Consider the following 12,054-nt stretch of genomic DNA (forward strand, 5'->3'; position numbering starts at 1 on the left):
GTTTATTTTATTTTTAAATACTTCTGGACACCAATTGTTCTGACAAATCGTCACTCTATCGCAATCGAATCGAAACTTGATCGTTGCTTTTCAACCGTTTTCCTATTCTGCTAACATAATCCAGTTGCGGTCGGTCGAAACTTAATCGAAATATAATCGGTATCGTCTCGCAACCTATACGAATAAGCAGAATTGGCCATCAGCTATATATAATCAATGCCAACGAGTACTTGATCTGCTATCGGTTCTTAAGTATAAAGAAGACGAAGAAGAAGTCAGAATTTATGTAGAGCTGTATTCTTCTTGTTTGTACAAGCAAATTTTGTAAAACTTGTGCGTTTACCGTATAAAATTCGGTATTATTATTTACGCCAAGGAAATAGTCGATTACCGTTCGTCTGATGTGGATTGTCTTCGAAGTGACGTGGATTGTCTACGTTTCACGATTTTGTGTCATTAAGTAAATTTAATATTTTAATAAGTTTCACTGAAAAAATTACGCTCAGGCAAAGATGAGTTTAAATATGCCCGCCCACCTTTCGCGCGGGGTCCGTACCAATTGCTGCTCTTGCTACGTGGTTAATCCGGCACTGGCTATGATTAAACTGAGATTTATTATTGTAAGTAATTGTTGAAGTTGGATCGAAATAGAAACGAGAACATAACATAACCGTTACATGTTAGTAGAATTTGTCCCTTGCGTAAAAGGAAAAAACAAAATTTGGCCCAAAATTACTACTATTGGAACACCTCTTATTGCCACTCCGCTAGCGCGATTCACCTATCATTGTTTATGTATTGTTATATTTATGTTATTATTGAACATTGATTCTGGTTTCGTTCCACTTCAGTACAGTTATTTATTTATTCACTACACAAATATTTTACAACATTTTTATTAGAATTAGATAAACACAATTATTAGTGTATCTATACTAATTAAAAATTTTACCGCTTTGTTTTTGAATTTTTTGAATGTTGAGATCGCTCATAAGATATAAGAGATACATGTTTGAGAAAGGATGTTTTTCGATATCTTAAAAACGGATCATTTCCTGTAACTGAATTTATTTTTAAATGTTACAATATGCACCCGTAATTCACAGTGTTTTTCTTTCAGAACTATATTCTCTACTTTAAACTAATTTGACATATCCCCAACAATAAATACTTTCAAGATTTTTAAAGTCAGACAGTTGATTAAAAGAACTAAACCAGAGAAACACTAATCGAAATTCGAAATTCTGTTTTAGGAATTTCTACAATTAGAGCTCTGATCCTCTACAATCTACATGATAAAGTATTTCTATAATACAAGAGACAAAGTTTAACTGTTACAATATCTATTGACAACAATTAGTTTGTTTAAGAAAACATATTCCAAATTGATACCTATTAATTAATACTAAAAGCTTATATTCGACTGCACTGTCGGTCTCGGGCCGAGATCGATCAATTTATTTCAATTCCAAATATCGACTGTCAGCACTGAGTTTCAATTAACACGTCGTATGACTCCTATAATATATCACAGGTCATTTGAAGCATACATTTATAAAGTTTTTTAACGAACAAAGCTTTATAAATTCAAATCTATAAAATCCTAACTTAAAAATAAAACAAATTCAAAGGAACTGTATCTGGTTTAATTGATGACTTAGAAATAGATGAATCAATCGTTCTTAAAATAAGTTTATTAAATATATAGTAGGTCGATGTTTTTTAAGTAGCAAATCTAAAAGTCTGTATATGCGGCCAAAAGACAACTTCTTTGCTTAAGTTTAACTAACGCTACCTCTCCCCCCAACAACTAAAGGCGTTCGAAGCTGTGGATGGACATTAGATGTTAATAATCTCCATATCAACCATAATCTGAATCAATTTTTTTATATCCTGTATCGGAGGTACAATTTTTATAAAACTAAATTTACAACGAGACGAGATACCTACAGAAGTTATAATTTTAACAAGACAGCTCTACATCCGCATTTATTATATTATGAATCTCGAGGAGAAAAATAATTTCAGAGATAGCATATTTCACAGAACATAATTATCTACGAGCATCCATTTATATGTTAAGCTTCTAAAACTTATTTAAACAATACTAAATAAGTATGATGAATTTATTGTTGGTTATAATTTTTTCGTTGACGTCATATGGGATGGAGCATTGAAAAGATGAGATTCAATAACTTTTCACCGTTTCTTGTTAAGAAATTGCTGATTCGTTTTAAATGATAATAGTTTATCCTTTTATATTTATTGTAATGAATATAGTATAAAAACATAAGTGAGATAAAAAACTAAATATAAAAGATGCAAAGCATGAATAAACTGTTGCTCATTAATTTGTTAACTCTCGGTTCAAATTTGGAGTCGATGATTCTAATAATTTCTTAAAACATAAGAAGCGAATGAAGAGTTAAGGTACATAAAAATTCTTAACATTTTCGCATGTATAAATATTTTCTAAAGTAAGACGTTATTTATTATAAAAAAATAATAGAACAAGTTCGGGTCAGTTATACGCATGCGTGGCAAGCATGCCGGTTCCTCAGCCCCCGATAATGAATAAGAAATATTGATACTGTTAGAGATATTTTTTATTTAGAATAATTTAATTAATAATATGTCGATTGACTATTTTTAGAATATGTTGTAATGTAATATTTTAATTTTTCACGATTAATACTGGCCGAATGTCTGAAACTGGCCGGAAAGAAAAAGAATGTCAAGAAATCGAACGCGGCGACTGTTTTTTTTTTATAATTCTAATAATTTTAAAAATAATTAGAATTAGAGACGAGATTTGGATAATACGGTATGTATTGTGAAACACGGATTAGTGGGTAAAATAAATGTGAAAATAGTGTTAATAAATGAATCTGGAAGAATATCGTTGTTTAAACTTGTGACCATTCTAAGATTACTATTATATATGTATTGTACTTATTTATTAAAAAAAATCTCACATTTTTCAAAAGAATCTGACAATTTTTATAATGCCATTAAAGTAAAATTTTGAACAGAGGGAAAAATTATTGCAGAAATATTTTTTGTCTAATCGATGTCGAATGACTGTCATCGTCTGCCCCAAGAATTTGACATTATAAGACCTATAACAGAAGGGTAACGGTATTTCAGATATAGGATTCCTGTTTGTTGAGGACGTCATGGAAATTTTAAAACTAAAATACAGAACGTACTACAATTACGGTTTGGTTGTAGAAAAACTTAAATGGTATCTACGGATATGGATCTAAGAGAGTTTTTTTTAGTTTTCTTCTAAATTATTCTATTTTAGGTTCTTTGTTCTGAGTCTTATTGCTTTAATTATAACGAATGTTTTGCCCAGTGAATTTAAATTTCGATTGCTGACGGGAAATTGCTAAGCTTGGTAACATTTCTTCCGACTTCATGTTGTCACCCATAACAGAAATAAGTATCCAAGATATATATATCTTGGATACCTATTTCGGTTGTATATATACAATATTTTTATTTAATTTAAAACTGACGACGTCTGTTCGCGCAATTTTCATTTGTTGTTTTTTTTTTTATATATACAGCTATAGAGACGCACTCTACGTGGCCAGTAACTTTTTCCGCACGCGAAGATTAATTCATAACAATTTAATAAATTGCAATCAAGCCGACTGAGACTATAACCGATTTATGTGCAGCTATCGCCCGATAATCACTGGGACAAGGAAATTAACCTTTAAACAAATGTAGTTATGAAATCTGTCTCTGACTAAAATAAGATACCTCTGTCGTTATATCACAAAAAAATCTGTCAATTACATTCTTACTTTTTCGCAAGAGGCTATTTGACTAGTTTTTAAAATCCGTTTTATATTATTAAGTAGAGGTAAAGGAACTCAGTAAAAGTTGTTCTTTTTTAATTCTAGTACATATTTGGTGAAAAATATCAAATTAAAAATTCAATATTTAAATAGCTGCATTGGGGTCGGTGACGTCACTTTCCTGCATTGTAATCTATGGCACATATAATCCACATACAGTAGGCAAACGAGGTTACCAACCAAGTGACGTCATCATAAGCCCGACCAATCAGGAGCGTTTTGTGTCACGTGACAAACGTTTAAAAAAATGCATTTTTATTTATGGATTTTTGAATAAATTAATTATTATGTTCAACTTTCGTTAAAATATAACCATTTTTAATCTCATAATATATACTGATTAAAATAATGGAAATTTTATTTTTCGCATTGTCAAATAGCCTATTGCCAAGAGACGCCTAGACTATGAGTGTTGGTAGTATGATGACGACGATAATAATAATAAATAATGATTCAGTTACATAATACTACTAATACCGTCGGTGTTTATATATAATTATTTAGGGTTACATTTGCATTAGTATAATTTTAGTTCTCGTTCTCACTCATAACTCGATGAGCTTATATCAGAACAGTGAGCCAAATCAACGGAGCGAAAATGATACTTATATAGGTAGTGTTGTTGCCAAGCAATGGTTTAAAATATGCAAGTTCTATTACGATATTTTATTAGCAATGAAAATCAGTCACGTATGCATTACGTATCAATTATGTTTTGTTTTTTTAAACGATTGAATAAAAGCCAATTTTTTACAACCGTAATATATTTATTGTATTTGCAGACTTACAGTTGACTTACAGATAGCCTAATAGACGGGGAAACTCCTAAAGGGTTAAAGTTTCTTATTTGTATTGCAAGTATAAGTAAAGGTTAGTCTTGATATTTAACATACAATAAGATATCGTTAAAGTCAGTATTCAGAATTGGTTGTAGCTCTACCTACGTTTAATTCATCTTGTAACTATATAAGATTCACTGCTTATACAACCTTACCTTACATATTTTTATGGGTTTATATAGCTCGAAGAGTCTAATTAAAAATATTTTGTCCTGTATAAAATTAATAATATTTTTATTTTTTTGTACATATACATTTAAAACTATGGTATTTTATTTAATAATTAGAAAATTGCATAAAATGTTATCTTTGTTTCTTTGTTCAGGAATCAGTGTCAGATAGAGGATTGATTTTTTGGAACATCTTAAACTTTATCGATCAAGCTTAACCACACTCAAAGATCTTTTTATCCTCGAATACGCACACTACATACTTACCTACACAAGCCTTTAGTTATAGTAATCATTTGTAAGCTGGGTCGAACTCGTAAACTTTAATGCATTAAATAGCTCTATGAGAATTGGTTGGCATTTTGGCACGAGGTGCAATTTTATGACAAGGAAGCTAAACTAATTGTTGCCCGCGGTATCACTCGTAATTTGGGGGTGTACGTCAGAAGTTAGGTACAAAAGAATGTCATGTCATTCTTCGGAGTTCAAAGTTGCTTTATACCCAATTTCATCAAATTCGGTTCACTGGTTTGGCTGTGAAAGCGTAACAGACAGACAGACAGTAGTTACCTTAGCATTTATAATAATAATATATATTAACTACAGTTGCTATGCGTTTTTAATATTATAAATAATAAATTTGATACGAGGATCAGATGACAGATGTCTTGTATTATAAGAGTTCCTGAAAGGCACGAATTAGGAGTTTATGCCCAATTATAAAAGTAGAGGGAAATGAATGAATTACACAGTACAATATTATGCACCCATGTTATAAAAATCTTTAACTTCCATTTTTGTTTTGTAATAAGTCTTTGGATTTCGTTAATTATCATACATTAAAAATATTGCAGGAACCTGCAATTCCTGATATTATTTTCAATTATTTATTAAGTTATTCAATTAGAAAAAAACTGAAAAATAAAATATTACAAATCTCTCAATTTAAATATCACCTTTATCGCTAAGTTTTAAGATTTAACAGATTTAACAATTCGTGATCGTATAGAGTCCATCACTGGACAAGGACGGCAATTGCAAATTGCTGTCATTTTTTTGTCTTATCGAAGTATTTCTGATAATTAGGTATCTAATAAAGACCCTTTATTAAATTATTTAGACAATCATTCTGTTAAAGCCTTAAATAAAATATCACGAATTCACTTATTTTGTGTTTTAATAGTTAAAATAAGAGATAAAGCTTTGATAACTGTTCACGAAGGGCTTAATTTTTCTGGACAATATGTACATCGAGTAAGATAACTTATCGTCAGGAGTTTTTGTTTAAATTATCTTACTTTGCATTGATTATACTTGCAATACAGATTGGAAAGTTTTCTATTATTATTTAAAAATACATAAGTATGTTTTACGATCTTCGTTTATTTGAAATTTTTGAAAAAAAGCAACTTTAGAAAAAATTACTCAGATACTGCTTTTGGTGTAGTTTTATAACATTTATGTATAGATTAATTTGGCACTGATTTTTGTATTCGTTCATAAGAAACTATATCGAAGATATCAATGAAACGTGTCACTGACAAGTCAAGTGAAATTAGTATCGAAGTTGACACTATGGTTTTACGTAATGTTATGAAATATAAAAAGAATGTGCTTGATGTACACCATTAACAGTCTTGCTTTGAACGTCGTCAGTGCTGTGCGCGTGTTCACAAACGACTATTAATATGTGTGCTATTACTTGCGCGTTGATTGTTTTAGTTATCACTGGGTACATCCTTAAATCTATCACAAAACCGAAGAACTTCCCTCCAGGTACATTTCATATAGTATTTTTCAATTGTTTTAGCGACCTGACTATTTCTAGCATGCGCTGAACGAATACTGAACGTTCAAGACTTATGTTTATTTTTAAATTGTCTAACGATGTCAGATATATATTGTTTAAGACTGCCAAGCGATACTTATTTTATTGTATCTATGTTTATTTTTCCTAACCAATTAGTGTTATTACATATGTATTTGAAACGCTGTGGTCGACACTAGTAACGTTGCTTATTTGAATAAAAAATCCTTAAATATATTAAATTTTCAGCATCTATTTTGTGATAAAAAAAATCCAAATTTTTGCGGTGATTACTTTTAGTGTTGCTAGCGATGCTCTTAAAAATGCAATTATATTGTAAATAAATTGTGCATGTAGATAGTTCAATAAGAATATCATTGTGTGTACGTTATCGTTAATGAGACGAGTGATCTAGTTGATACAATATGACGTGCATCCAAATCAAATATGGAGGAAAACATCGGAAGGCAAATGCATGCATGTTAACATTTCATTATGGAATAATGTAATTGATAAAGTTTCGTTAAAATGATTGGGTACTTTTTTCGTGCAGTTAAACAACAATTAGACTCTGCAAGTCTGTTACTAAACTAACACATTTCTTTTTATTGTTGAGAAGTGGAGAGTGGCAACACTAATATTAAGAAGATGTCAATAATAATATTTTTTGTAGGATTTTATTTAAAAAAAAATCTTTAATTTTAATATTTCTAAGCTGATATGAAGCTGTAATATATATGTGGATACATGGATTATCGTAAGGTTGTGTTACGTTTTGTGTTCGTCGGCTGCCAATGCGCAGGCCGCAGGTAACGAACTCTTTTTAAAATAAGAATTTTTCTGCTTGCTGTTCTTTTTTGTTTTATGTTAATTATTAATATGTAAAGGATTACTGATAAGGTTAACTAATAATTTAAAAAAATTATACGCACATTTAACATAGTTTTCTTATTTAAACTTAATCTTATAACTTTATATCATGATGGTACGTTAAAAATACTCAAGTAACAGTCAATAATTGTCATCGAAAAGAGTTAATATAATAGACGAATTCTTGCAGATCATCAACAGACTGTAAGAGTAAAATTTATATGAGAAACTATTCTTATTCAAGTTTTAAATAACATATAAATATAAAAAATGCACTGGAATAAAATTAAAAATATAAATTCTATATTAGAAAATACCTCAAACTTACTTAAATTGATGTGAAAGCATCTGTATATAATATAATACAGTCAATTATATATTTAGTTCTTTATCTATTGTTTTGATTTGTTAAAGATTATAGTTGTTGCTATCATAATGGTCATAAACCATCTGGTTTTAAAAATATCATAAGGTTTATAATATTAAATTAAATGAAAAATAGCATTGTTGTCGAACCTCTGGTTGGAATTAAGTTGTGTTTGTTAAATCAAAAATCAAAATCAAAATATACTTTATTCAAGTAGGCTTTTACAAGCACCTTTGAATCTTCATTTAACAAACAATTTAAGTAAAGCTACTAGAAGTAAAGCTAGTAGTCATTATGTATTCCATATCAGACACGATGAAACAAATTATCAACATTTGAGAATAATTAAATGATGATGAAATGGTTGATTCAATATCCTATGTGAAAAAACAATTAATAAGTCTAACAAACCATGTAAAATAGAAAGAGATAAAATGAAAAAGAAAGAAGGGGAAAGTTTGGCATGTCACTTATTCCTTATGTGATGATTTCCACCATTCCACTTTGCTGTAAGACACATAATTGAACTTCAATCTAAAAATATCTAGTCTGATAAATAACTTCTAAATTATTTATTAGTTATTATATATGACTATGATTATTGAGATCACAAATATATAATAAACATTATTATATTATATTATTCATATTGGCTTATGGTTTCTGGTTGACTCATTATTATGCCAATATAATGGAAACTGCTCAAAATATAAATCAAAGTGACTTAAATTACATCTTAAAAAAGTATTGAATTAAAAACAATATCTTTGTACTAGACCCAAAAAAGATGATAATACATTTCCATACATGCATTAAAGAAACCAAATTACCATAAAATGCTCACAGGAGTCTTGGGATTGATTCTGATGAGAATTAGGGCATTGAACCCACTGATTTAAAAATATTATAATATATTTATTTGTGTAGTATTAGAAAAAGACACCATATATATTTATATTTTTTATTTATAACTGTAAATATTTATTTAAATTAATTTAAAAAATACTGTAACAGTTTACTCAACGTACAAGAGTGTGAAATGACTGAATGTGATCTTGTCGTTAACTATAATAATTATAAAATTTATAGAATACACAAGTCAAAAAGTCACATTACCATTAAATGGTTGTAAACATTTCGCTAGTACTCAGTAATTTCTTACAGAATTGTACTGCAGCATTATTATTAGACGTTCGAAGTACATTTTGCCACATTTCGACATAAAGCTGCTTTACCAAAGTAAGTTGAAATTCATGTACGTACACACCACTAATTACACTTATACTAATTTTAGTATTGATGTTCATAAAGCCATTTGAAAAGAATTTTGTCTCAAATCAAAGGAATATTTTATGTATTCTATGTAAATAAAACTAAATAAAATAAAACAGATATTACTATATTTATTTTATTAGGAAGGCAGAAGAATTAATTGACATTCTCATGGTTCATCTTCACATGGACACATTTTCAAGATAGAACCAAGTTCTTACAAAGTAAAAGCGCTGTCCATCACAGAGAAAATATGTCCTTTGTAAAAAGCAAATAAAATAAAAAGTCATTAGTTTTTAAGAAAATTAATTTATTTATATTATCAGCACATTTAAAAACATTAATAAGCGAGGTTATTATTAGTAGATAAAATTAAAACTTATATATGTTACTACCGAATTTAATCAGCAAATGTCCCACTGCTGGGCAAATCAAACTTATTCCACCATAAGTAGTAATTCCTCCTCGGGGTGTTGTATACACACACATGTTGTGTTTTATAGTTTTTTCCTTCACCAATGATCATTAAGTAAATTATAAGCTCAAATGGAACACACGAAAACCTTGCGTTAGTTTACCGGCCTTGAACTCGCCATCCGAGGTTAAGATCCAATTGTCTAGTCGCTAGGCCATTTCAGTTCTATAATTAGACCACTTATGATATATTTATGGTTTTAACTAAACTATCATTCAAAGAAAGATTCTGTCCCGATTGGTAAATATTTCGAATTGTATTTTCGGAAAAACATTACATTGAATTATAAAATAAATGTAGTTTATTTGTTATGCAAAGGTATATTAAATAAGTATATAAAAATCAAAATTAAAAATACCGCATATCATGACCGCGTGGAATGGTGGCAAGAATCTTAGGAAATTTCCAAGTTAAATCGCAATTCCAATTCCCTGGATGAAAAATGTACCAGCCCGCTTGTCGCCAGTGGAGGCAATAAGACGGGGTTTTATATGTATTAGAAACGTTTTTGCACTATCGGTTCCTTTGTCCAGATGCAGAAATAAGAGACAAATATGTGTGCTGCCTTTTCTCTTCGTGATTACTGTACGTGTAACTACCGATTATGTACACAGACAAATATGCTATATGATTATGTGCTTCTAATAAATGAATGACGCTGGTAAATGTCTACATTAAATAATTATTCTTGAATCTAAAATTAATTTATTTTATCTGATTATAATAGTATAATATATTAAGGTTTAGATACCATATGCCATGCTCATATATTACTCATAAATGGCAATTTCCGAATTATTATAAAATACAGATATTTAATTAATTTTGATATTTTTGTTTTTTTTTTGTATGCTACTTTTCGCCCGCGTGTTTAGGGAGTGGGGGAGTCGGGGAAGTTTCAGTTATCAAATATTGCCTATGTCCTTTCTCAGATTCAAAACCAAATTTCATCAAATTTGGTTCAGTGTAAAATTAGTCGTAAGAAAAAGAAAGCGTAACAGAAAGAGTTACAGTCGCCTTTATAATATTAGTCAAGATTATTATTTAGATACTATGCAATAAAATATGTATATCTCAATTAGCACTTTGATAAAATAGCTTGACTGGAAAACGAAAGAATAGACGTTTAACGTAAGTGCTCTTCCAACCATTTAATAAACCCAAGGATGTAATAGAGAATTAAAAAAAATTTTGCCTATCATACAATTTGATGTCAGTAAAACACGCCCATAAATTTACATACATAAAAGCCAATTTAAAAAAGCTATTTATATACTCCAAGAACGAATTAATTAGTATTGCATTAGAAATCTCTGTCAGATCAGCTGTTTTCGATTAGGAAAATATCAAATAGTAAGAAATAATAAAATTGTCTATGTCTATGGCTCATTGTCTTTGATTACATTTGACATTTAATGGACGCGATATCATTGGTTCACGCGAGCTTAAATAATCTATGATATTCTGTACAAATTTATATTTGGACATAAATTTATAGTGAATTTAAATAGTTTAGTGGAATATTATTGTATTATAAATGAATAATATATTAATTAAGTAATGTAGCTGAGCTTTTAGCAAATTGCATGATAAATTTAAATATAGGGTCTGTTTATATGTTAATAACTACTGACCCGCCCCGGCTTCGCACGGGTGCAATGCTGATACTAAATATACTACACAATGTCTTACAACGTTCACAGTTTTTCAGTCATTAGACAAGACAAAACCGCTATGTCCCTGCGTTTTAAATCTGTAATATCTTCGAAAATATTCATTTAAATTACATGCTGTGAAGGGCCATATTGATATATATTAAATGCACAATGTATTTAAGGTACTTAATTGGATTAATGCTGTATTGCTTAAAATTGCTTCGAAAATAGGTAATTATTCCTCGTTAAAAGTAAAGGATAAAAAATAGTTTTTGTGGGCTATCCCTAAGAGATAGACATTGTATACCATGGTGGATTTTTTTGAAGACCTTTTTAAGGTGTGCAATACTGTAGTACATTATTTTGATCTATCTCGCAGGGTTTAGCTAGCGTTTGCAATGTAAACGCAAAAAGGTGTTTATTTATGACATCACTTTAGAAACCTCTAAAATTATCAGTGTTTCTTTACTGTATTGTGCATATATTATACATAAATAACTCCCTCTTGAATCGATCTATCTATTAAAAAAAACCGCATCAAAATCCGTTGTGTAATTTTAAAGATTTAAGCATATACAGGGACAGATATATACAATGTAATGATTTGGAAACGTCGTGTTAGAAATATGAGAAAGCCGACCTTAAACTAGCAGGATAATTTTTTTCTTCTATTAATTTCTACCTCTAATAATAACATCGCTATAACGTCATATAATACTTTACACCTCTT

General features: G+C 29.5%; 1 protein-coding gene across 1 annotated transcript in view; it reads left to right on the forward strand.

Annotated features, from left to right (window-relative positions):
* The first annotated feature begins 6,435 nt into the window (after positions 1 to 6,435).
* The window catches only part of LOC125075861 (probable cytochrome P450 305a1), a 33,214-nt gene continuing 27,595 nt past the window's right edge, over positions 6,436 to 12,054 (forward strand). Inside the window, exon 1 of the mRNA XM_047687679.1 lies at positions 6,436 to 6,654. Within this exon, the coding sequence (XP_047543635.1) occupies positions 6,567 to 6,654 (88 nt within the window). The 5' untranslated portion in view covers positions 6,436 to 6,566. The remainder of the gene's footprint in view (positions 6,655 to 12,054) is intronic.

Source organism: Vanessa atalanta, chromosome Z, assembly GCF_905147765.1.
Source record: "Vanessa atalanta chromosome Z, ilVanAtal1.2, whole genome shotgun sequence".
Taxonomy (NCBI): domain Eukaryota; kingdom Metazoa; phylum Arthropoda; class Insecta; order Lepidoptera; family Nymphalidae; genus Vanessa; species Vanessa atalanta.